This window comes from Scomber scombrus, chromosome 16, assembly GCF_963691925.1.
Source record: "Scomber scombrus chromosome 16, fScoSco1.1, whole genome shotgun sequence".
NCBI classification, from domain to species: domain Eukaryota; kingdom Metazoa; phylum Chordata; class Actinopteri; order Scombriformes; family Scombridae; genus Scomber; species Scomber scombrus.
This window is the reverse complement of record NC_084985.1, coordinates 6,495,295-6,522,946: the sequence shown is the minus strand read 5'-3', so window position 1 is coordinate 6,522,946 and position 27,652 is coordinate 6,495,295. Positions and strand designations below refer to the sequence as shown.

The following is a 27,652-nucleotide window of genomic DNA, read 5'->3' as shown; positions in this document are numbered from 1 at the left end:
TTGACATTAAAAAGCTTATTTTAAATCTAGATCAGTATCTCAAACTGCTTTTTGCCGAGCGTCACATTCACACATTTCTTCACGAGTGACATTTACAAAACGTTTCATGTGGTGATGAGGAACAAGAGTATGAGTAGAGGTGTTGTTTTTTTTTCTCCTCTGGGTGTTTGATGCCTTTTCCTGGATGTGTAAATACAAATAAAATCACTATTACAAGCTAAGACTGAGCATAAATCTGTGATTGATTCGACCCATATTTGAGTGCGAGTGGTAACACATCTAAAGATAAAATAGGATTCTTTCTGTGGACAGGTCACGGTGCTATTTTTCCACTTTGTTACCAGACAAAAATCTGTAAAATAGGAAACGACTGGTTGAATACAAAGCTGGCAGAGTCTGTATTTGGCTGTTGGCTGATTGTGTTCAGTCCTATTTATACATCCAAACATCCTGGATGATGTGAATCAGGATTGGCGGGGGGGCTTTAACGCTTGGTTTAAATTCAGGTTTAGACGTGATTTTAAAGATAAGAATCTAAAAATGAAAACAAAAAAAAAGAAAAAAAACATCCACCAGCCACCTTCGCAGGTAACTACACAACGACTGGAGGTTTAATTTTTTACCCTGAACATCACATCAGGCATGCTGTTGGTAAAATAATGTCGCTGAAGACTTTATGAACTTATCAGTCCCTGCATCCGTTCTCCTGAGTTGAATTATGAATCCTTTTTTTTTCTTTTTATCTTACCCTGATGACCTATTTGGAGCCAGTTCTGGTTTTTGCTCAGGCAGTGTGCAGTTCACCTCTTTACACACCAACAGGTATGTATAAAAAAACAAAAAAAAACACTGAATAATAATTATAATAAAAGTGGGGAAACAAAAACTCTTTAGAGACAAAATGTGTGATAGCATGATGCTTTCCATTTCTTAAAATAAATAAAACACAAATAAAGAGAAAAAAAAAAAGTTGATTTTTTAAAAAAAAAAAGGAAAAAAAAGGTTATATTACAGAGGACCAGCCCCCACTACACTATTGAACCTTCACATACCACCTTAGCAGCAGCGAGACAACTCTGTGTTTGTGTGTAACAATCTCCTGCCTCAGTTTCAACCCCCCTGGCAGCTAAGGAACTAATGGTTTGTTCAATGCAGTTACTGTACAAAAACATAATCTAAGAGGAGAGCAAGCAGCACGGAGGAAAGCAGTGAAGTGTGTGTGTGTTTTATGAGTGTGTGTGTGTGTGTGTGTGTGTGTGTGTGTCTGAGATAAGGGTGAAGCTGTCAGGCAGGCAGGCGACAGGCGGCTTCAGATGCTGTTAAGAGATCCTGGTACTGAACTGTGTTGAGAGGAATCTGAGCCGGTACCATCTAAAAAGGGAGAAAAAAGAAGAGGAAATAAATAAGAAGGTAGAGTGAGCCGTGATTTATTGTTGCACAACAGACGTTATAGTAAAATATTACGTGCTGCACAAATTCAAAGCTTATTTCACAGTCCGTTGTTTAGATTTCATTCATTCTTCTGTCATAAAAACACCTTAAAAAGTACAAATCAGCTAGGAATAGTTTATCTTGTAATACGTTTTTAATATATCTGCTGTATAATCTGTAGAAAGATGCTTAGGGATCAAATCATAATTGCAAACTTAAAGCTACTGTGCCACTCACTACATATTTATAAGACACTGTTTTACATTAATAAATGATGACATCATATCAAAATATTTTAAAAAATGTGTTTTAAATCTTTAGACAGAAAAAGAAGGATATTTGTGCTAATTTGTTTTTCTTTCGGGGAATTTATAATGAATTGAAAACAGATTTTTAAAGCTAATTAAGGATCACAGCAGGCAAAAACCTCCCTAATGTAGTGTAATCTGTATTTATACACTGTAAAAGGGAAGAGCAGGATATTAACCATGTTTTAACACTTTAAATAAATATTTAATCATAGTTTTGAGTTTGTATCTTTAACAATGACATTTCACATTTTACCACATCATAGCTCAGACTCCTGCCTTGAAATCTCAAAATGAAGCACAAAACTGTGTTCTTTAAAAAAAAAAAAAAAAAAAAGGGATACAACTTTAGGACATTTCTGAGCACAGCTGTTTCCTCCACAGTAAACCGTTCTCTTTTTTATCTTTAGACATGATCATAACCAATCAATCCTGCTGATTTTGGAGTTCTTATTTCTATATATATATATGAAAATATCTCAAAATCTGCTGGATGGATTACTGTGATATTTAATAAAAACATTCATGGCTCCCAGATGATGTATCCTAATGACTTTAATAATAATTTTTCCTCTCGTATCACTGTGAGATTGATATTTTTGGCTTTTAGTGAAATATCTCAACTACTATTGGATGGCTTGCTATTAAATGTGGTTCAGACATTTGCGCCACCTGCAGGATGAATTGTAATCCCTTAATTTACATCCAACACCATCATCAGGTTCAAATCTTAAGATTGTAGAATAAAAGACTAAAAGGCTGCACTTAATGTTCCTTTCTAATTAGCCAATGTTAACATGCTATACTAAGATGGTTAAAATTAAACAATACCTGAGTTAAGTATGCAGAAGTCTCACAGCACTGCTAACATGAATCTGGATTTTTATGTAATCTTATTAATTTAAAACCTTCTTCAGCCGACACAAAACAATGATATTAACATTAACACTAAAATATAATGAGAGTAACGTAAGAGTTTCCCACCGTGGGCGGAAGCAGCTGTATGAGAGCGAGCGTGAGGAGGAATGAGGGTTGAGTTCAGCTGGGGCTGGATTGATAGCTCTGCAGAGAGGAGGGGAGACAAAAAAAAGAAGAAGATTTGAAGCTTTTGATGTAATGATGAGTCACATAACAAGAGGAGAGTGAAATTTAACAATAAGATAGTGTGCGCTGAATTAATTGCAACTCCTTAGAGTGTTGGAAACAAGGAACCTGATTGTAATAAGCAACAAATGGTGAGTCTATCCAGTGTTACCTCAACTAAACTGAACAATCCTTCAACCAAATCTGAGGAAAGTCTGATTTAAATGATGTTTTGTGTGTTAAAAGTTGAACTAAATCCCAGAGGAGGAGTATGATTCAGCATGTAAACTGTGAGTCTGTGTGTGTGTGTGTGTGTGTGTGTGTGTGTGTGTTACCAGTGGTGCTGAAGTTGAAGAGCATTGGCAGTTCTCGGCCACTGGGCAGTCGTGTGTTAGGCTGGCGCAGCTCATCGAAGAAGGCATGTGAACAAGCCTCTAGTGGAGAGAAGCGTGAGGCCGGCGTGTACTCCAGCAGCCGAGAGCAGAGAGCGATGGCTTCTGGAGGGGTTCGTGGTTTAAACACCTGGAGGAACAACAAGAGTTTTATTATTCTTGAGGCACAGAAAATATCAGGCGTATCCGGTTTTCCTCCAAGACATGAGATAGCTGAGGTTGTAGGTTTATAGTTTATATTTATATCAGTTTATGTGACACTCTGAGGTTTTCTTCTTTAATCAAAACATGTTGAATGTTAAACCTCAAAAAGGAAAGAAAGCACAAAAGGTAACAGCTGTATCTGTCAGGGACAACCACTTATAGTTGTAAAAAGCAGGAGCACGCAGTCTTTGGAGTAGAAAACTATCCGCTTTGTAGTAAATGTTCAAGGGGCCACTTCTCTTGGTTTTTATGTTGCTTTTGAACTGTTTAGGTATCAGGGTTAATCGACTTTCAGAAGGAGGACACGAAAGCACTTCAACTCGTAGGTTTGAACAGCCTGTGTGGGCTGAAACAAGTCCTCGGGTTTTTGTGTGTGTTTTGACCTAATAAACTAGTGAAATCTAGAATACTTCTGTATATCACTTTGAGTGTATACAGAAATTCTTACCATTCCCAAACCGTATAACAATTATAATGCTAATAATAAATATATATCTCAGTGTTTCAGACTTTCTTGCTGGATTTCAGCACTTTAAAACTAATTCCTGGTATTTCTTTACCTTGGTCCATGGATGAGCTTTGATCTGAGGGAACTTGAATTCTGTGTAGTTTGGGTTCATCTCTCGGATTTGTTCCCTTGTTGGCGTGCCTAGCACCTGAAAGCAGAGATAAAGGAAGTTATGAGCTGCGTCCTGTAGATTCAAAGTGGCCACGTAAGTTTGGATTGATTGATAATGATTAAAAAGACAAAATAAGACAAAAAGAAACAAAGAAAAATCACCAAATAGTGAGTGAGCATGTAAATATCGTGAAACACAAACCTCTCGTACTGTCATAATCTTCACAGAATACATCAGTGACACACCGAAACCTGATAAACACACACACACACACTCACCTTGATAATCTCTACTAGCTGGTCCACCCCGCTGTCACCAGGGAATATAGGCTGGCCGAGCAGCAGCTCAGCCAGTACGCAGCCTGCTGACCAGATGTCAATGTTTGCCGTATAGTCTGTGGCACCAAAGATGAGCTCAGGGGCGCGATAGTACCGCGAGCAGATATACGACACGTTGGGTTCGCCGCGGATCAGCTGTTTGGCGCTGGGGAAACACAAGAAATCAGATTCAAACAACAACAAAGATTGCGGCAAAGAATGACAGGGGGTCGAGTTGATGATGTTGTGATGAAAAACACTATTCTGGAGGAAAATAGTGTCACAAGTTGTGTGGTCTGTTGTTATTCCCCTCACAGTAGAGAAGAGAAACATTAAAGCACCAGAGTGAAAGTGTCCACCTCGCAAAACAACTCCAACTTATTGAATTTGATCCTATAATACTGCTGAGCTTATCACACTTATCACAGCCTGAATACTACATTGCTTATTAAGATAAAACAAAAGAAATAACACTACATACTCCCAAAGGGGGAAAAAAACAAACACTTTTAAACATCTCGTTTTCAGGGTGTAGGAACCTGCTCACCTGCCAAAGTCACACAGCTTGAGGATGGCAGTTTCGGGGTCAACGAGCAGGTTTTGTGGCTTGATGTCTCTGTGACACACACCCTGGGAATGGATGTAAGCCAGACTGCGAAACAACTGGTACATGTACACCTGAGGAGGTAAAAAAAAAAAGGGGGGGGGGGAACAGAAGATCAGATCTCTACATGGTTAAAATGCGAACAAAACAAAACCTATACAATATTCTACTGTGGCTGGTTTTAATGGGGGTTTAATTTAAGATGTTTAAGAACAACACAGTCAAAAAAACATGCATCAAAATACAAATATCTGTGTAGAGAAAGTGAATATTTCAATTTTAAGACATTATTTTTTAGAAAGTATGAACATAAGAGGATGAAGTGAAAGCAGACGGGTGGATTGGATGAATATTACCTTCACATATATAATAGGAATGATGCTCTTGGCCTTGTTAAAATGTCTGGCAACCCTGTAGACCGTCTCAGGGACAAAGTCCAGCACCAGGTTGAGGTACACTTCATCTTTCTGGAGAAAAAAAAAAAAAGATGACAGAAAGAGAGATAATAGCGTTTAAAATATGTATGATTTAACACATTGTAACTGGTGCCTATACTTTCTGAGGAGGAATAGGCAATGTTACAGCCATTTTCAAAGCAGATGAAAACACATATAACACATAAAAACTGCCTGCTGGGACTCTTGATTAAGAAGTTAAACCTCTTCATAACATTTTTATACTGTTACAATGTTGGATGTCAGTGTTAAACACGGTCAAAGCTCGAGAAACTGAGATGAATATATGTAAAAAATGCCACTTTTAAGTTAAGAGCCAGGGCTTGAGCGATATCTGAACACTGTTCTACTCCTCATGACGTCAGATTGTTCACACACGACCACAAACAGCAGGTCGTCTTGTAGCTTTTGTTGCTACGGTTGTTTTATGTGCCGTTTGCATTGTCCGCTCTCATATTTCAGATCAGATTTCAGCTCAAAAAATGTTCGGATGTATCTGAGAAGTTTATGTTTCAAGTAAAGACGTGAAATCCAACTGTGTCTGCTGTGTAGCTCACTGATCAGAACAGAGTGGATTCATCGGGAGAGGAGCCTTAAAGAGTCAGGGGCTAAAATGGTCTATTTCAGACAGAGGCTGAACTGATGGGCTTCATTAAGGGTCACTATAAGAGTTTTCTTTACTGTAAATCATGTGAAGATATTCCAGTAGAGCCCCAGAATATAAATATCGACCTGAAAACATGCAGAATATGTCCTCTTTAAATAATAATTTCTAAAAAACAGAACAGGAAACATACACCGAATCTTGTTTCCAGTAATATACTTATGCAACATTACACTAAAAAGTGTTTTTTTCTATATTTGTCAGTCCAAGAAATGGACCACTTCCCTTTTTCTTTTTTACGCTGCGTCTGAGTATCGGTAATCCAATTTTTTATGTGCACAAATAATTTCCTGTTTCACTGTTGTAATCTCCTGACAGATATGAGTATGTGGATATTATGATTTTGCATGTTTCTCTATCATTTCAGTTTCTGTGTATTCTGTGTGTTCTCCTGTAAAATGTTTTGATTTATTTTTGCATTCCTCCTTCAACTCTTTTTAATGTTACCCGCAGGACAAAAATACCTTCTCGCCACTGGAGTAGAAGAAGTAACGTAGTCTAACTATGTTGCAGTGGTCCAGCTTCCTCATGATCTGTAGTTCTCGATTCTGTAAATACAAGAAAACACAGGAAAGTGTTGATTGGAAACCTATTTAAAAGAAACTGAGCAAGAACTTTTAAAAACAGGAAACCCCTTACACACATAACACATTTTTTTCAGGATCTATCTTATTCATAGTATTTCAAAAGTGATGATGTGACACACGTGCGCACCTAAAACTTGCATGAAAGATAACTTCTGACCCAAGAACAGATAACAAAAAATCAGATGATAAGAGAATATGAGGAGAAATAACATTTAAACCCTACCTTGAACCTCTTATCCTGCAGAACCTTCTTGATTGCCACCATCTCTTGGCTGTCGATGAGCCGAGCTTGGTACACGACTCCGAACGACCCATTGCCAATCACCTGGGAGGTTAGAAGAAGAAGAAGAAGAAGAAGAAGTAGAAACAGTCAGACACTGAACTGAAAAATTTTGTCAAGTGAGATGCAAATACTTGACATTTAAAAAAAGGTTTGAAAACAAAAGCTGGAGTTCTCATCAGCTGAAAGAGCAAATTAAAGCTCATTAGTGTCGGTCCAGATACGGCGACTCCTTTTCAAACAACCTCTGTCACAACTTTCCAGCTCGTGTTCATCTTCAGTGTGTCTAAACTGGTACAACCTGTCTGTTTAAAGTAGGCCAGCTGTAAATTGTGATGTTGGTTTTAGGGGGAAGAGTCTGACCATCACACGTTGTTTTAAGAGCCGTGTTCACCAGTGCACAGCAAATTATGCCAAATCTCCTCCGTTCCACTTACTGGACTAGATTTACCTGTCTGCAACAAGTAGTCAATTAATCAACAGACAATTAGTCGCCAACTATTTAATAGTTGTGAGAAATGTGTTAAGAAAAAGAAAAAATGTTAAAAGTTTCTGCTTCCAGCTTCTCAAATGTGAATATTTTCTGGTTCCTTTCGTCCTCTGTGACAGTGAACTAAATATCTTTAGGTTGAGCACTGCTGGCTGGAACAAAACGAGACATTATAGGTTGCACGTTGAGCATTGGGAAGCTGTGATTGACATTCTTCACCTATTTTCTGACATCTTATAGACCAACCAACAAAATTTGAAAATTATGAACAGATTAAATCGATAATGAAAATAATTGGTGGTTGCAGCCCTGCTCAGGCGCCTGAATGAAGCCAAAAAAACATGATCTTCACTATGAGTGCAAAGTTTGTAAAGAGACGGTGTACTCTGATCATTTGCTGGCAAGGTCCAAGATAGACGGACTACTGAGGATATGTAACATAAAACCTGATCAATAATAGACAGATAGATACTTTATTGATCCTTCTCTGGAAATGTCTTGATTACAGCAGCTAAATCCACAGTAAAGACAGCCACACATAACATAAAACACATCTGTAAACATAAGAAAACTAAAATAATAATTACTAAAATACCTCCAAAACTGCACTATTAAAACAAAAAGTATATGTATTAACCACTAATCAAAATACTCAGTGTGTAAAAAAAAAGTGTCCTGCAATATCTTAAAATATCTAAAAGATACAATGAACATATACAATATATATAATAAAGTGAATCTGCCACCTTTGTCGAGGGCCTTTTAACACACACATATTTGTGGTTTAACAAACATTACACATGTTAAGCATTATTTTAATCCTGTTGTATAAAAAACAGTTTCTGTGTATTGGAGCAGGTGTTAATGTGTCATCCTGTAGTGGAGCTACATAATTATGCTTATTGATTGTTTTTTTCTCTCACGAGTATGACAAAAATTCTTTCAGTATATATTTTGTAACACCTCGATAACCTTCAACTAGAGCAGTCATTGGAAACGTTTCAATACTCGTGATAAGCCAGCAGAGAGCGATGGTTACCGACTCGGAGATAAAAGCTATGATAACAATATATGTTTATAACCATTTACAGAGACATTAAGTAATCCCTGAAGTGATAAGAAAGAAACCAGAGCGACCTGCTGGACACCAATCTAATCTTATGTAATTCTTTTAGCGTGTGACTGGCAAAATTATGACACATTTTTAGGAGGGAGCCAGGCTTGGTAGCTAAGAGGAAGCAGGCTATAAAACGAGCCATGAAGCCATAAATCTCAGCAGCTGGCAAAATAATTATGGAGCCACTGGTATTGATCAACAACCTTATCAGATTCAGACAGATATATTGCGGTCATTTTATGCTGCGCTGTGATAAACGTCTTGGTTACAGTCGTAGCTGAGTAATAAAGTTGTACTTTTGCACATGATTATAAAAAAAAAAAGGACGGAGCTTCTTGTAAGAGACGCTGGTTTTTCCTTCCTCGCTCACCTTGATGTCAGTGTAGGAGACTTCCTGTGGGCGGTCCGGGCCCTGACCCGGCGTGGCCACGACCGTCGTCACCTTCCCGCTGTCTCCTAGGAAACGAGAAGGAGCAGGAGGGTTAATGTGAGGTCAGGGTGAGAATATGAGGGTCAAAATGACGTGATGTAACCCCGTGTCAATTGGTGTAACCAGTATTTCTTTCTTCAAAATTTGATTATCGACAGGAAAATAAATGGGAACTAAAATGTGGAATAAATATAATCCACTTTTAACAACACAACACTGTGTTTATAACATATTTTACATCATTTGTTTTGAGGATATGTCCTGTTCAATATTGACAAAATGCTTTCATATTTAAATGAAGGAATTTGTGAGTTTTCATTTGAAATGTTTAAATGAAGTAATTATTTGTATAAGTTCACTTAAATACACTGTAGGTGGATAAAATGTTTAATATTTATCATTCTTTTGTGGTTAAACCATTTGACATGTCCAGGAGCATTCAGTCTTAATGCTGCTTTTAAAACTATTGTTAAGATACTTTTGAATTGCTCATCTTGCCAGCCCTTATTTGTCACTGACCCATGAATATTAAAAAATGTGGTATTTAATCCCCTCTTATTTCCATTTGAAGAGTAACAGCAGGTTATCTGTTAATTCGATTGAGGTACCAGAACGTGTGAAGTTATTAGAAGAATTAAAAACGTACTGTAATCCCTTTGGCTTCGTTTCTACAACAGTTAAGGATATAAAACCCCTTCGCTCTTTGGTTCACAATGTGGCCAAAACAATAACCCCCCCCCCCTTCCCCGATATTCAACCCGGGACACTTCCTGCAGCCAGCCAACCTCAACATCTGGGCCGTCTCTCCCGCTGGCCATTTTATGAATATTTAGGTTAATGACGGCCTAGTGAATGGATGTCAACTTTACGCAGCCTCCAAGGAAGGATAAAAGGGATGGCAGAGTTCATATTCAAGACACTGCGACTAATTAAACTGGGAATGAACCTAAAAATAGGCCAACCACATTCTTTCTTTCTTTGTCCTGATAAACTAAAGTTTTAATCGTCTATCACATAAGGATTCATTTCTTAAATCATCTGGTGGCAAAATAAAGCACTGACCAATAAAATAAGTAGGATTTTACTTATTTTCAGTTCCTCAGAGACGGATAAGAAACATACCGCAGCCATGAAAATCCCACTTCAGACGAGTATAAAACACCTTGTAGTGCCTTTGTGTTCGATAAGCCTTCAAAAAGGATTTCCAGGTTCATTTTTGGTCAAAAAAATAAAATCATTGGAGCTTATTCAGCTAAGTGTGTCCTCATCCTCTCTTCTAAAAAAGCACAGACACAACCAGGACCAAATCTTTTGTGAGTGCATTCACCATAGAGTCATCAAAGAGGCTTTAATAGTAAGTATAGGATGTTATTAATCTGTATACACCTACTCTAAAATCACCTCCACAGCAGACAGTTTCATTCAATTTATTAAGTATTTTAAAAAAGGGGGTAAAAAAAATAATGAAAAGCTTTTACGCAACAGTCTAGACAGTAGTTTTGTTAAGAAGTAAACCCTTTAAATATTAATTTTAAAGTTAATAACTGCAACTTTTTATTCTCTTTATTAAACTCGGTCTTATTCTTTTTTTAAAGCTTAATTTTATTTCCAAAGTAACACTTTTAAATAGTATTTAAATGTATTTTAAATGCCTTGTTGTTGAACTGTGCTATACAAATATATTCGCCTTGCTTTACTCATCACAGGAAGTGACCTCGAGGATTATGTAGCAAACGTTATTTTCAGCTACTAAAAAGATTGAAGCTATTCTTACTATTTAATCCCAGGAACATTGCACACTTATATATATATAGTATATATCTGATACTATATATAGTATCAGGAATTTATGTATATTGTAGATTTATATATTGCAGATTATTTTACACAGAGATTGTTTATTGCTTAGTATTTTACTTTATTACTTATTTGATCATTTTCACCATTACAAGGCTACTGTTGTGTCAATTTTGAATTTCTCCCTATGGGGGATCAATAAAGATACCTTACCTTAACTAATCTCAACATCATTACAACATAGTCAGAAATGTGAAACCTTTTCTTTAAGCCACTATTTGTTGGTTAATTGCATGGAAAAAACAAAAAAACACAACTACAATGTGGAATATTTGTCCAGTTGTAGCCAGTTCAATTTACAAAAGCCACAATGTTAAAAAAATATATTAATTTTGATTAATTTAAAGGTTTTTTTTCAACCAGCCACCTTGAAAATCAAAATCAATTAATCTATCAATCAAACTTCACTTATATAGCACCTTTCATACAGGTTAATACAGTTCAAAGTGCTTCACAGTCGATTGACAAGCTGATAATAAGACAGAAACGGACTTAAATGATGCAGGAACTAAACCAAAGGACAAATTAAAAAGAAAAAGACTGACAACCAATCACTACAATCAGCAGGTTTGTTTCTGTGGTTTGGACTGACACAGCACTTTTAAAAAGCTATCAAGTTTCTCTGCCTTTCTCCTGTTGAGGCCTGTGGAAAGAAAATTAATGTTTCCATTGCTAATCTGTGGCGCTGGAATAATTAGAGCTCTCTCCTTTATACCATCTAGCTGTCATGGTGCTGTATCACTATCAAACCCACTGCCCACATACTTCATGCTTTGTTTACCAAACAACACAATGCACTTATTGACATGGCTCTGTCGCAGCCAGAACTGCATGTCCTGGCGTTTGAGTGTGTGTGTGTCCATATCCGAACACACACACACACACGCACACGCACACACACACACACACACACACACACACATACACATACACATACACATACACATACACATACACATACACATACACACACACACACACACACACACACACACACACACACACACACACACACACAGAGTAACCTCAGCCATAAAAGTGTGGGGTCATCCAATCTGCACGCTGTCGGTATCTGTTACAGCTGAATCCGTGAGGCCCGCGGAGTGACCGGGCCATTGGGTTCTCCGACTCAATGACTCAGGGTTCATCCTCTGGACAGGAATGAATACGTGCGCGCACACACACACACACACACACTCACTCACTCACTCAAACACCAGGACATACACTCACAAACACACAAACACACACACACACACACACACACACACACACACACACACACACACACACTCACTCACTCAAACACCAGGACATGCATTCTCACACACACACACACACACACACACACACTCACTCACTCACTCACTCACTCACTCGACTCCAGGTTAAAAGTAGGAAAGTAGGTTGAGAGATAAGTTTTGTCGACTGTAGTCTTTGCTCTTCCTCCTGTTGCATTTACAGTGTCGGAGATATCGGGGCTCTCTTCCTGCTGCCATTTATTTTATTAAGTATATATTTAAAAAAAACATTTGAACAGGGGTTAAAACTTGCCTTCCGAGGTCAAATAATCCATCATAATAAAAACAAGGCCTCACTCTCGGCTTTGTCAGTGTTTCAGTTTTATCGTCGCTTCATTGTGTCCGACGACAGTATTTTCCTATCAGCACCACATTGTGTCAAACTCGGCTTCCTGTCATTCACCTGACATTCGCAGGAGGAAACTCAAGTCTGTGAGGCAGAAATAATCCTTAAAAAAAACAACAAGACATTTTTCAAACTTTGTCACATCCACATCTAGGGCAGGGTGATATGCGAAAAAACTCAAATATACCTCGATATCAATATTGCAACAGTACTGTAGGGATGACTATTGCTAGAGAAATCATCTGATCAGTAATCATCAGTAACGTGGAAATAATGACTAAGTGGGTAAAGGCAAACAACAGACCAGCTAACACAGTCTAATAAGTTCAGAAAATGACTTCAGTTTTATTTTAATGCTGCTTTTAAAACTAGTAATAGACACTTATAATATTACAATATTGAATAATAAATCTAGTTTTATATCAGGATATAAATATATTGCCCAACCTTAGCCACATTCGTATTTAGTATTTTAAAGCTCTAACAGCATCTGACAATAAACAAAGTGTATATTTCATTAAAGATAAGGTAAAAACAGGGACAGGTTTAAACAAAAGGTTGAATATTTTGTCTCATCTTCACATAAAATACAAACTGTACCAAATTAAACTTCACTACATAAAGCAAAAAGTAGCTTCAAGAGAATTAAGTTTACCCTATTAATATGCAGTTTAATGCAGCAAAGATCTTCCCAAAATCTAACCAGGCCATCTACTCTGTGGGGAGAACCTCTGGTGTAAGAGTAAGGGTTTCTATTGAGTATCTATTGTTTTCCGAGTTACTGTGATCATGTGACAATCCACCACAGAGTGAGAGTTTCCACCTCCCAGTGGATCAGTGGTTTCAGTAAGCCCAAAATGCGTAACCAGAATATTTACATATGGTAGTTGTGGGAATTAGCATTATGAATAAAAACAGGCTTCTAAACACCACAATCCCTGCTACTGTCACATGAGTTTCTTCCTTACTCTCCCTGTAGTGCCTCCAAAAAGACACAATCATTCATCTCAAAACTGCTTTTCTATTTAAATGTAAAAAAGAGTTACTATAATCAGGGTATCTGCACATTTTTTAGAACAAATTTAACGACTTTTAAGACCTTTTTAATACCTCTTTAAAGAAAAATTAATACCATTGCTGAGACACATATTTACTGTTGTAGTGAGTTGAAATGGGGCTTACTTTAAAGTAATTTATACATATAGGACTAACTTATGATTACTTTCATTATAGTTCCACCTGCTGATTTAAAAAAAAACTTTAATTAATAAGTTAATAAATAATATAAACTGGACTAATATAATAACGCTCTAATCAAATTTAATGCCTTAACTCTTACTATTCCAGACATTAAAGACAATGAATATCAAAAACTAAATGTAACCCTTAAACAGGCAACATGCACCAGAATATACAGACTCGTTAACACCCTGTTAGGAGCATGATTGGTTAAAAGTGGTTGTTCAGTTGTATGTGCCTTGATTTGGTAGCATTGAAGCTTGTGGTAGGTCAATACTTTGATAGAAATGATAAAACTTTAGAAACTAGTATGTGTGATATTAATGACCTGAGAAAACGAGAATGCATCAATTCTCTTTATCAAATAAAGCAATAAAGTGTTATTGTTGTAACCATTATGACCATTTTTATACCTTAATAGGGACAACGTATCTTGGAGGAGATACAAGTCATAAAAATCCCAAATATACAAAATATATTAAAAATATATTTATGGAAATGTTTTACTTATGTGCTCAAGAGATAACTAGGATTTTATTCTTCACATCTCATTTTCCACTCCTGCCTGTTTAAGGGTTAAGCCATTTTAAGACTTTCTAAGGATGTGCAGGGACCCTGACTATAACGCTTCCCAGTCCCGTTTATTATTTGTGTATTTGAACCCGTCTCTCTTCATGCCGTACAGTGAAAAAACACATGATGTCATCCAGAGACAGATCCTGGAGCTGCTCCACGGACAGTGAATAATGGAGTGACTGTCACAGCAGTCATTGTGTGTGTGTATTTTTACAGGCATGCAGGAAAATATAAAGCAGTAAACCCTCATCTTCAATCCTCTATACCTTACAGATGCAGTTGGGTTTTTTTTAGCTCGCTAATCCAACCTGATGCAATGTCACATCATTATTAACTCAAGAAGTGATACAAAAAATGATACCGCTGACTGAAGGAGAGAAAATGGAAAATTGTTTAAATACGGAAATGAAGAAAAAGACTGAGGAAATATTGTTTTTAAAATCTGCTTTGCAAATGTTTTATGAGGAAGGAAACGGACTCAAAGTGTCCATTAAGGCCTCAACAATACACACAATGTTTGCTGTCTGCTGAGAAACACAGAAAGCTATTTATTCTACTACAGCTACAGCAAAATAAGTGTCATCCTAGTACAGTGGCACCTTTTTATTCTCTCTCTGTCTGAGCTTTCACAACAGCTGCTAAAATACGTGTTAATTACAGAATATTAACTGAGTCTATCAACAGTTACCAAACTATTTCAGCAGGTGGGTACTTAATGTATTACTTTATCCACCAGATACTCAAATGTTTTTGGTATTTTTAAATAAACTTCACACTTAAAGGCTTGCTTGTTTTTATTATTTGTATCCTTTTATTTGTCTTCCAATTCATTTTTTGTATTTTTATTTCATTTTTGTTAGTTATGTCGGTATGCGTCGCCTGTCCCTGTTTTGTTCGGACCTTTCTAGAGTGGGTTTGGGTATAGAAGATTTTTGACATACTGGTGTACAACTATGTCTTTTTTTCACACTGTTTGTTACCACTGTATGTCATTTTGCTGGAAAATCCACATAAAAATAATTGCGGGGGAAATTCACACTAAAAAAAATGATGCATAAGCCAATGTTTAATCTAGAAAAAAAAGAAGTTTCTTTCTAGACTAAAACATTTCAAGATACCGCACTCTGGAGCGAAATACTAAACTTAAGACCATAAACAGTAGTGCTTTGAAACCCCTTCATATGTCATAATGAAATATCTTCCAGTGTAGTTCATAATGACAGATCACCGGTTGATATGGCAACACAACATCCCCTTAAAACAATGTGGCCAAATTGAATTTTTTTTAAACCGGTAATCCAAAAATGCCCAAATCACATCTTTTCTCCTTCTCAAATTGTCTGGCTAGTTGGGGTTAATCCTGCTCCAAGTGTCCACACACCTGATAATATATTCACCAAGCATACAAAAAATAGTATATTTAATAGTCTAAGGCGATATTTGCTTTTAAAAAAGCTTCCGGTTGTGTTAAACTACTGCTGATGCTGAGGGAGAAAGCAGGGGAACAAGGGTGTCATGCTTTGACCTGGATATGACCTCCCATTTGGGCTCTAGTATCAAAGTCATACACCACTGCCTGCTAATGGACGATAAGGTTTGGATTAACATTCACTCACACACACCTTCATGTATACAGTATCTGCTTACAGCAGGCCATACTTTAATATCATCTCAGACTATTGGGGGTGTGTGTGGATAAAAACCTGCTCCCCGGGAATCACAGCAGACTACATTTCCTCTTGTCCTGGATGTCCATCAATTGCATCCTGCAGGCGTCGGCCACCTGCTGCTAAGCCTTTGCCTCACAGGTGACCTTGTGGTGTGAAAAGACAACTTTTTTTTACGCCCTTACCTCCTTCTCCAGGCGAGTCAGACTGACTGGCATTAAAAAAAAACACTGGACCACACAAGCACCATCAAGTTTAAGGATTTGACCACAAAGAGCCGAGCCTGTTTCACTTACATTTGGCTTGACCACAGCTTAACTTCACATTTATAAAACAAGAAAAATCAGATTAACTCCTCATTCATGCTAAATTCAAATTGACTGACTTGACTATGAACTGAGATGATAACCAACCAGCTAAGTTTGACATCATTGTGGAGCTGACGAGGAACTACTAACATACATTTCTTCTTGTCCTGGATGTCCATCAATTGCATCCTCCAGGCGTTGGCCACCTGCTGCTAAGCCTTTGCCTCACAGGTGACCTTGTGGTGTGAAAAGACAACTTTTTTTTACGCCTTCGCCTCCTTCTCCAGGCGAGTCAGACGGATTGACTTGATGCTACTTGATGACGACACCCATTTAAAAAAACCCACACAAGCACCATCAAGTTTAAGGTGTTTTGACCACAAAAGAAACAGAGCCTGTCTCAATTACATTTGGCTTGACCACAGCTTAACTTCACATTAGTAAAAGTAAGTCTTTATTTAAGCTACATTCAAATGGCCTGACTTGACTATGAGCTGAAATGATAACCAGCCAGCTAAGTTTAACATCATTGTGCAGCTGATTTACATCCAGTAACACACAAAAACAAGTGGCTAACGTTAGCATGCTAGCTACTGAACCGGACCAATATCACCTTTTTCCTCCAAATTATGACAAATAAATCACTCAGGATAAAACCCACATGCTAGATTATACTTATCGTGAATGTTTTGATGGTGCATTTGCAGCTAATAACTTACTGGCGAGCTTTAGGTTCGAGCATCCCGATGAGCTGCTGCCGGAGGCCTGTGCGACCCCGGACTTTCCTGTGCTGCTCCCCACGGCAGCGGCTGTTCCGGCGGGCGCAGCGGAGGCTCCTGGTACACCTGGCGGCTCAGCAAACGAGCTGGTCCTGGGCCGCCCGCTGCCGCTCATATCTCTGTGCAGGGGTCAGGGTTGTTGTTGTTGTTTTTTTTATATCACTATTTCTATTTTTTATCACCCCTGGCAACGAATAATCGTGGGAAGACACAGTGTAGAAATACTGCTCCCGTTGCCCGCCGGCTGTCTGGGCTGATAGCTGTTGCTAGACACCTAGAAAACAGACCCGCTCGCAATGCCTTCTGGGAGATGTAGTTCGAAGGAGGCTGTTGCGAAGATTAGGTTCTATGGCGTTCACACGTCATAAGAACTACACATTTTAAAATGACTTGACAGTGGATGTAGGCCCAAAGAAGAAGAAGAAGAAGAAGAAGCAGTGGTCAATCTATTAAGAATAGATTAAGAATTATTTATAGTTTTTTTTATTCTATTTGTTTTGATGTTTTCACATTTTGTTCTACTTTATATTATGTTTTTTTCATTTTATATCAAAGCCCATTTCCGTCAATGTGATGTAACATTTTTTTTATGTAAGTCATTATAATGAGAAACTTTCTCAAAATAATGACTTGATATCTCAAAATATTGACATAGGATCTCAAAATAATGATTTAAGATCTCAAAATATTGACTTAGTATCTCAAAATAATGACTGAAGATCTCAAAATATTGACATAGTATCTTAAAATAATGATAGACGTACTCAAAATATTGACTTAGTATCTCAAAATAATAACTTTGGATCTCAAAATATTGGCTTAGTACCTTAAAATAATGATAAACTTTCTCAAAACAATGACTTATGACATATTAGTATCTCATTACTACGTCATTATTTTAAGAAAGTTTCTCATTAAATTGACTTTTTTATCACATTGGTGGAAATGGGCTTTGATAATTTTATCATTACCATTCTAGTTTTCAAAATATTGACTTAGTATCTTAAAATTATAACATAGTGTCTCAAAATATTGACTTTTCTTATGATTTATTGGTATCTCATTATTTTGAGATAATATCTTATTTTCGATATAATAAGTCATTATTTTGAGGAAGTATCACATCACATTAACTTACAGGATCGTTTTTTCAACACATTGGCAGAAATGGGTTTCGATAATTTAATCATTATCATTCTATACATGTTATCTTATAAGTCTTATTCATGTTTATTTTGTCTCTTAATCTTTTTTAACCTAGTTTTAGTCCAGCTTTTATTAAACTTCATCTCTTTTATTTCATTTTACTTTTGTTTTTTCTTTTTAATCTATTTTAACCTAGTTTTTACTCTAACTTTTAATCAACTTTTTCTCTTATTGTCTCTAAATATTTTATCATCCTTATTCTCTCTTGCGTGCATTGGTCTCACTTTTTGTCTTTTAATCAACTGTAAAACACTTTAAAGTACACTAGCCTGTATGAAAGGTGCTATATAAATAAAGTTGGTTTTATTGATTACTGGATATCTTACCACAAAAAAAGGAAAAAGATTAAATTAATTCACTTTAAAAATTGCCCACCACCATAATCCAATGATAGATTATATTATCAGTATAGCTGGTCCATTTAGCACTTTGTCACCTTATTTAGATACCTGCTCATTGGTACTTCAACTGATTATGAAATTATAATATCTAAGTAATAATAAAATAATATTGCAAATTGAATTGAAACAGTTTTTGACACTGGAAGGTTCAAATTTAGGACAGTGTTTAAATCTTCATCTGGATTTGGTTTAAAAGAGGGGCTTTACTCTAATCTTATTCAATTTAAAGCCATATGCCTTGCTTTGGGAAAACAACATATTTAAGTGACAAAGGTCTCTTGGCTTATTTAGGACACAGCAGTGTCATCTCAGTGCCGTCTCCATCTTCTCTTTAATGAGTTTGCTGCTGGTGGTGATGGTAAGCCCACTGATCAGGCCCTCTTACCTTAACCCACCACTCACCTAAAATAACCTACATCTGAAAGACAACTGTAATCCAATAAATACTCTTAATTAACAGTGAGATGCTTGGTAAAGACCAGCTGGACAGGTACACACTGTATATTACAGGGATTTCGGGGACTGGCCCAGTGGGTTAAAATCTATGGATCCTCATTTGTTCAGGTGAGGATGAATTAGCGATAGATTGTCTTTCTTGTCTCTTTTAACCATTCTGAAAAGAGCAAAATCAGAGAGGACACGGCTATGAATCAGAGAGTCGTATCAAAGTCATCTGAAACCAACGTGAACTGATATATTGGTCAGAAATGATGAAAATATTAAAGAAATACAGGAATATGAAATAAACCCAAGGACATAAGACATTGTGTTAGATCTTTAATATTTTCAATATTTAGTTTTTTTTGTTGTTGTTTAGAAATATTGCACATGGTCAACATGCCTGCTTATGAGATAACACTCACCTCGCTCATCCTAAAATTCCTTCTCCAAAGTAAGGACAGTTTATTTTTAAGCACAATCATACAGTGTACACGCATACATGTGTGTGTATGCACATATGTCTGTCTGGGTGTGTGCACACTTGCATGTTATTGCACATGCATGCAGATGGACACATTACAGCCCTAACCCCCAAGAGATCCGAACTGATAGTCTTCTATTACCTGTGTGTATTTATATATATATATATTTATATATCGTATATCCTGAATATATATTTCCTATATATCCTGAATCATCTGGGTTTGATAACAGTCAAGATGGCAGACAAAATAGTCATGGTGACTATAAAAATACTGTCTCTAGAGTAGAATATAGAATGTAGATTACACTGAAAAATATACTATTGACTATGTTGCTGTGTGGTGAAAGAACGAGAGGTTGGTCATGTTAACACGCTACCTGCATGTGCCAAAACATACAAACACACCCAAACATAGACCTAAATGCACATATATGGAAATACCGGTATATATATTTTTTTCACACATCCAACTGTATACAGAGAAATAAAAGAGATACCCATAATAATAACTACCCCCACTCTTCACCACGGAAGCAAAGAGCCAAAAAGTGCTATTCAAAAAATTGTCTTTGACTTTTAGTAAGTTATACTCTCTATCTCTTCAACAAGAACAATAATTGTGTGATTCTTTTTTTTTTGTTTTTATACCATAGTTAAAGATAGTATCACAACAGCTCATTCCTCTCACTGACTGACTGCACTGGATTTAATATCTATGGCACAGAGCCTTCCCCCGAAAAAACAAAATAACCCACCCATTCCCAAAAAAATAAATGTCCTATTGCACCATTTGATGGGAAAGGATAAAGTGTCAAGAAGAGAGGGAAGAGGGGAGGGCTCCAGAGACTGCCCTCCAGGGCTGGTCTAGGATCTGCTTTCCCTGAACTAACCCTAACCAGAACCATCCTGAGCTACATAGCGCTTGACCCGGGACCAGTGCTTAAGGGCACTTTCTAACAACACTTGAGGAGTCGAGGGAAGGAGGGGAGGCGGGGGAGGAGAGAGGAAAAGAGAGGGAGGAGAAAGGGGTTGAGAGAAAAGCAAAGGGGGGGACAAGGGGAGGAAAAAGATGGTTGATAACATATGGAACAAGGTTATTATTTCTACTAAAACAATCTCTAAAAACAATACTTTCCTGATTTAACTTGCGGCGGTCCCAGACGAGAAGGGCCGCACAAATTGTGCAAACACCTGATTTCAACGTTTTTACAAAACGACAAACGCCCCCTGCTTCCCCACTTCTGTGTCTGGTGAGAAACTGTAGGGGAGGGGAGAGGGGGGGTAGGAGAACCACCCCAGGTACAATTAAAAGTGGGGGGCCACAAACTGATTTTGTCCCCTTCTTAGTCCAAAGTTTGTTTGTTTTTTGTTGTGATTTTTTTTATGCTGGAGAAGAAACACAATAGAGCCACGAGAGAAAAACAGGCCACGGTAAAACTGGTTATTTCCACGGCAACGATAACGAGAGAAAGCAACAACATATCCACTGGGAGATTCAGAGAAGTTTGGTTAAAATTAAACTTTTTCTCTCTGTTGGTAAGCTTGTAATGTTGTTGTTGTCCTTATTTAATATTACTATGTGTCTTCTTCCTGTCGTTGGAACATGAATCTTTCATCCAATGAACACCATCCAGTTTCTTCTTCTGCCTTTTTCTCTGGAGCTCTGTCAGGAGCCGGTCAGTGTCGAACTTAACGTTGATTCTTCAAAGCCTCACAACCAAGAGTCTCTTTACATAATCTCTTTACGGTGCCTGTTCACACAGGTTTTTGGGGTATGGGAGACCCCAACAGACATACAGACATATATAATCAGCTCCCGCCAATGAGGACACAAGTCTTTCAAAATGGCAATAACTGAAGGTGCAAAGATTGGTCACACTAAATCCCAACTCCTGCCTTCTTTTTGTTTTTCAGGAACGAATAGAACTCATGCTTTCAGTTTGTCTTCTCATTACAATCACTAAAAACTGTGCAGGCCAATGGCTTGGTCAGACCAGGGTTGACTATGTGTGTGTGTGTGTGTGTGTGTGTTGTATAAGAGTGCTCACACTGCACAGATATGCCCATGCACTGCGTGTGTGTGCCTGTATATATGTATGTATGTATATGTGTATGTGTATGTGTGTGTGTGTGTGTGTGTGTGTGTGTGTGTGCTGTCTGTCTTGCAGCATCGAGGGGCTGTGGAATATCAGTAGAGGTCGTTGGGGTTGTATTTGTGTCCCGACCACTGTGCTGAGGAGTGGAAGGGCAAGAAGGAGGTCAAGTCAATGGCATCTGAGGGCTGGCTGGCTGGCAACAGCAAACTGCATCTGCACAATAAGTGACAAAGTGCCTTTGTGTGTCATGGTCCTTGGTAGCAGCTCCTGGGAACTGCCAACCAAGAGTAACAGTCTGATTTGGTAAGGGTGCGTGTGTGTGTGTGTGTGTGTGTGTGTGTGTGTGTGTGTGTGTGTGTGTGTGTGTGTGTGTGTGTGTGTTTGTGTATGTGCGTGTGTGTTTGTGTGGGATCATGTGCATGCTGGAGATTACATATGCACCAGGGTTTATGTGTGTGTGTATGTGTGTGTGTGTGTGTGTGTGTGTATGTGTGTGTGTGCCAGAGAGATAGAGAGTGTGTACCACAGAGTTTGTGTGTCAAACTACAAACTACTGTACAAATGTGCTGCGAGCAGACCTGGGCAAAGTAGTAACTGAAAATATTCTGGATATTTGGAACAAAAAAAGGGAAAAAAGGGAAACAATACTACAAGAAGCACTTGACTCATCATGTCTTGCATGTGACTTGTCCACTTTTGAGGCTTTTTTAAAAATGTCTGATTAGACAAATCAAGCGCACCTTGAGTAGTTTGAATGTTTGTGACCATATTTAAATGTATTTCTGCCCAGGTCTGGGTGGAGATTAGTGCCAGTAGAACGGACCCCCCACAAAGTACTGGTTCAACACATACAAGAATATTCTGTGGGGATGACACACTCCGCTCTCTTGTCTTCTTCTCCTCGATCTTTCCGCTTTGTCATCCTCTCCAGCTTATGAACCTTCGCTGTTGGGGTCCTCGGGGCTCCGGCCTCTGTCTCCCTGCTGCTGCTGCTGCTGCTCCACCCCTACGTCCTCCCGGGCTGATTGATTGAAAGAGGAGCTGTGGGACGGGGCGGGGTTGGCTTCGATCGACCCTCCGGGCTCGGGGGCTCCGGGCGTGGCCGTCTGCATGATCTTCTGACGGACTTCGCGGATCTTCAGCTGCAGACACACCTTGGTGGGGAAGGTGTCCGAGTAACGTGCCTGGAAGGCAGCGGTGGCCTGAGCTGGAGAGTGGAGATGAGATGGGAGGAAAAGAGGAGAAGTGAGTGAATATAGGGAGCCAGGAGAAAAGAGGAATGTATGATATCAATTATTTTTATATATCCTGTATGCTATTCTTAAAGGGAATAATAAGGGTGCAATTTCAGCAGATTGTTGCAGTTTTTTGCCTTATTTTTTGCCTTTTACCAATTTTTTTGAGCAGTTTCCATCACACCAATGACTCACTTGCTCAGTTTAACAATTTTAATAAAATCCACTTGACATTTAATCAGTGACTAAATAAAAAGGAACAGAAATATCTAATGAAATAATTACTGAGAAGAGCAAGAAAATAATTAAGAGCCTCTAAATATCAAATTGAGAGGGTTGTTTTTTTTAAAGTTTTATTAAAAGTTATCTTAATTAAGCTTCTCAAACATGTTTTAGTGGTTGGTAATTCTCTTTTATTATGTGAGCATGACTTTTTATGAAGCAATATTTGCCTGTAGAGTTTAATAACCACCAAAGGTTAAATCTCCTTAGTCGTTCTTACTGTGTCATCTTGGTTTACCTGAGGGGAAGAAGCCATGTTCCTGAAACAACTGCATAACCAAGGCCCGCCGCTGATCCAGAGTTCTGCGTAGAGACGAGTACGGGACCCGGTCCAAGTCTCCGAGAAGATCCTCTCCCTCTGTGCCTGGAGGAGGGGCATCAGGACACTGTCAGCTCACCTTGTGGAGCAGTTCAGCATCTGTATCTGTACCTGCTGTAACCGTCCTACCTGGTCTGTCAAAGGTGAAGATTTCTCCCTCGCACTTGGCGGCGCTCTTCGGGGTGTTGGGCTCCGAGCTGCAGCTGGACAGGCGGCGGGTCTTCCTCCTCGGCGAGTTGGGTTCCTCCGCTGTCACTTCCAGCTCTTTTGGTGGTGGAGAAGACGGCATGACGGGTGAAGAAAGATGATATAGAGAAAAAAAGGAAGGGGAAATAGGTACGGACAATCAGGGAAGGAAAGAATGATTTTCAAGAGAGAAAAGAGGGGTTATAAAGATCAAGAAGAAAGGGTGAAAGAAAAAATGAATAAACGAAATGAGAGAATTAGAGGGAAAATGCAGGTAGAAGGTGAAGAAATTGAGGTAGAAAAAAAAAAAAAAGAAGTCCTGGTTCAAAATAAGGTATCCAAATAAAAAAGCATATTGCTCTCTATGTTATCATTTGTTCTAATAAAAAATGAATATATTGATAGAAATAGAAGGAAAACTAGGGTGAAAATTGTATATAATATACAATAAAGTATCCAAATACAATGTTGCTCCCTATGTTAGAAGAATTTCATTTGTTTTATTATATTTGTTAATTATCACTTTAAATCTTTGTTTGGAGCAAATATATCATTGTTCACATGTGTCTGTCTCTCCGTCTTACCGGTGGAGTTGCGCCTCTTCTTGCGGTAGCTTCCCAGGATGGCTCTGGGCGAGGTGGCCAGACTCTGCAGAGTGGGCGAGGGCAGGACCTCTTCTGGGTTAAACTCTGGAAGCTCAGCAAAACGCTCTTCGAAGTACATCTCAGATAAAACCCTGCACACATAAAATAAAACACACACACACACACACACACACACACACACACACAGCCTCCACATCAGTCCCTGCTGGCCCAGTGATCCTCTACTTGGATGAGTTGAGACATAACAAATAAATAAAAATCAGTGCATGCCCATTTCTCATGCCTTAGGAGTGAATTCTGCCAGTGCTTCCTCTCTCTTTAACTGTGGCATCCTCACTACTTTCCCACTGTCTGTCCATATAAAGAATAAAAGCGGTGAACACTCTGCCCACTCACATTTGGTAAACAAAGAATTCCCACCGTGATTTTTATAAAGCTTTTATTGGAGTTTTGGTCACAGAATTAAAAAAAAACAAATGGAGCTCCAAAATTAGCGCTAAATAAATTCAACAAGCGGGAGTCCTATCCAAGCTGCTTTTACACCATAATTACAGAAGATAAGCTACTGTTTGTCTGAGCTCTCTCAGCTTGGGAGAATGTAAACTGTTAAAATAGACAGAACGTTGTCTAACAAGCACCAGCAAGCCAGACGGATAAGACAGACTTGTTTTATTTTGCTTTGGCACCGATTCTGTGAGAGTCATAACTTAAGTCTGTGGCTTTGGACGTGAAGATGAAGAAGAGTGAAGAATACATTACAAACAAACACTGAATTATCTGTTTAATGCAAAGTTCCCAAAGCTAATGATAGTCTATGGTGAACTTCCAATTGAGATATTGTCCCACTTACGAGTCAGGTGTCTTTTTGAGCGGCGGGGGTCGGAACTTGATCTTCTTTGAGGAGGAGGAGGAGGCGGGCTCTCTTTCGGCAGGGGGAGGGGGAGGGGGGTCCAAACCTGAGGGTGGTGGAGGAGGAGGGGAACGAGGTCCAGCCTGGGAAGAGAGTGGTTGAGGGTTGAGAGAAAGATTGATGTCAGAAGGGTTCCCATTGTAGCTCTGGCTTACAATTTGTTAAGTGAGGGTCAAAATCAGTCAAATGACGTGTTAAATTGGACTGAGAGGCACCACATGTTTGTTTATTAAGATAAGGGGGGGGTAAATATGGGTTGTTATCTCCTGGCAGTGGCAGCTATTTTTTGGCACTTGTGTGTTCACATTGGCCGATTCTCATGTCTTCATGTTTTCATTTCAGTGAAGTTCCGATAATCGGGTGAAAAGCACTAAAGCTAAGAAAGTAAGTGTGAAACAAGCAGAAAAACACATCCTGGTCTAATCCTGTAATATTGCTAATTTGCAAAATTCACAAATATTTTTTTTAACTTCCTCAAAAAAATCCCCCAACTTTTCACTGTGCACAATGCTGCAGAAAACCCATCTTGGTATGACGTGAAACTTTTAGAAGAGGCGTCTAAACATCCTAAACCAACAACACCAACCAAATGAGTCTAGACACGTTAACTGTTAAAGTAACGTCTGATGAATCACCTCTTTGCTGTTGTCGCCCATGCTGTGGTCCTCTCTGTCCATCTCTCTGCCGCTCTTCCTGTCGCTGTTCTCCTTCATCGCTCTCTCGCGCTCTCCGTCCATCTCACTTCGTTTCTCTCTGCAGTATCCGTCTCTCATGTTTTCCTCCTTGATGTGACGACCGATGTCCTCTTCTATTTTTGCTGGAACAGATAGAGATCATTTCAAACGTTGATATGAAACTGTACTTAACTGTTGTTGTCAGTTGTTTAAAGGTTGTAAACTACAACTTCCTACTAGCTTTGCAGCATCAGCTTTAATCCACTAAATTTAGTTTCATTTCAAGATTTTTATCAGGGGCATTCACTGGAAACTGACTGATCATGAAACCACAGTATATACCTTTTCTTTACTCAGATTTATACAGAAACTGATTCCAGTGGATAATTTAGAAAAAATATCTGTTGTTTCTGCAGCCAAGCTTGAAAACTGGAAGCAAGCACTAATGATAGCCAAGAAGCAGATATAAAACAGGTTCATTTTGATGTCAGCGAAGAAGACTTGTCCATACTACTAACTTTATTTAGATTTTAGAGCAAAAAGAAGCTTTAAAAAAGGGAGTAAAAAAAACAAAACTGAAACTTAAAACCAAACCAAGTTGAACCAAACAGGAGCGTTACCTGCTGTTGCGTTACTCATGCAGCTGTATGAGTTAAGGGCACAGCTGGACATCCCTTCTTCCTCGGTCAGAGCGTCCAGATCTCGCTCGATCTTCACCTCTAACTTCGGCTCCAACAATGCCACCGCCGCACTGGGCTGAGGGGTCGCCGCCGCTGAGCCCTGCGCCCCCGTCGCCAACGGAGACGAAGGGTTTAACACGTCCTGGGCTGGAGCCGCCACAGCGGGCGGTACCGTTGTCACGGAGACCACGCCTGTCGCCAGTGGAACGGTCGGTGCAGGATAAATGGCAGTAAGTACCTGATGAAGAAGACAGCAAAGACAGCATGTCAATACACAGATTTAAGACGGGTAAAATACACCTCGGTGTCCGGGAGTTTTATTTCTTCTTTTAAAGTGGATGTTTCTTTTCCCACCTCCACCTAGTGTTGTTGTTTTTTTTTGTGAAGAGCAAGAAAAAGAGAAGAGGTGATGACAGCCTTTGCCAGCAGTGAACATGTGCTGTGAAGGTGAGGTAAAAGCAGCCTGTGTGAAAAGTGAGAAAAGTGGACATGGAATTAAATTGTTTCTTACTCCCAAAGTATAAAATCGATATTTTTACAAAGCTGTAAATCAACCCAGCAGTTTATCCGTGTGTGTGTGTGTGTGTGTGTGTGTGTGTGTGTGTGTGTGTGTGTGAGGCTGCCAATAATTCCCCTTGGTTTGTATACAGTAATTTCACTAATGTCCCTGCACCGATGTAGTGATAATTATCTCTATCAGTCTGCACCATCTAGCACCTTTGATCACGCTGCCTCTGGAGCTCCGTGTGCTGCTTTTTTTTTGTCTCCTCCTGTTTCTCCACCTCTGTCAAACTATCTGAACAAATCACTTTAAAAGACAAAAAACAATAACAACAAATATTGAAGATACATGGGATGAAGTCTAATTAAATCTGCAGTGTTTTTTTTATTGAAAAGAAAACACTCACACATTCATTATCTGCTCAAGCTCAGCAGCAGAAGTCTTTTGAAGAAAAATGGGAAGATAAAAAAAAATCATAGACTACTTTTTAATATACATTTTATGTTTTAAACACTTTTTTTGATGTTTCAATTTTCACATTTCCTTCATAACCACAGGCACTGAAGGTTTTTTTTT

General features: G+C 38.5%; 2 protein-coding genes across 2 annotated transcripts in view; both read right to left on the bottom strand.

The window, feature by feature from the left end:
• Positions 1–324: 324 nt before the first annotated feature.
• On the bottom strand, positions 325–17,300 carry gsk3aa (glycogen synthase kinase 3 alpha a). Its single transcript, XM_062436579.1, has 11 exons — positions 16,996–17,300; positions 8,923–9,008; positions 6,889–6,990; positions 6,543–6,626; positions 5,316–5,426; positions 4,903–5,033; positions 4,317–4,521; positions 3,979–4,074; positions 3,158–3,344; positions 2,724–2,801; positions 325–1,371 (listed from the first exon to the last, which is right to left on the bottom strand). The coding sequence occupies exons 1-11, from the start codon at positions 17,168–17,170 to the stop codon at positions 1,310–1,312; spliced, it is 1,317 nt and encodes a 438-aa protein (XP_062292563.1). The 5' UTR covers positions 17,171–17,300; the 3' UTR covers positions 325–1,309.
• A 2,126-nt stretch (positions 17,301–19,426) lies between these two features.
• Positions 19,427–27,652, bottom strand: part of cica (capicua transcriptional repressor a) — a 43,073-nt gene continuing 34,847 nt past the window's right edge. The window contains 7 exon segments of the mRNA XM_062436583.1: positions 19,427–22,890; positions 23,439–23,564; positions 23,649–23,783; positions 24,290–24,441; positions 25,161–25,303; positions 25,856–26,037; positions 26,515–26,812. Of these exon segments, the coding sequence (XP_062292567.1) occupies positions 22,616–22,890; positions 23,439–23,564; positions 23,649–23,783; positions 24,290–24,441; positions 25,161–25,303; positions 25,856–26,037; positions 26,515–26,812 (1,311 nt within the window). The 3' untranslated portion in view covers positions 19,427–22,615.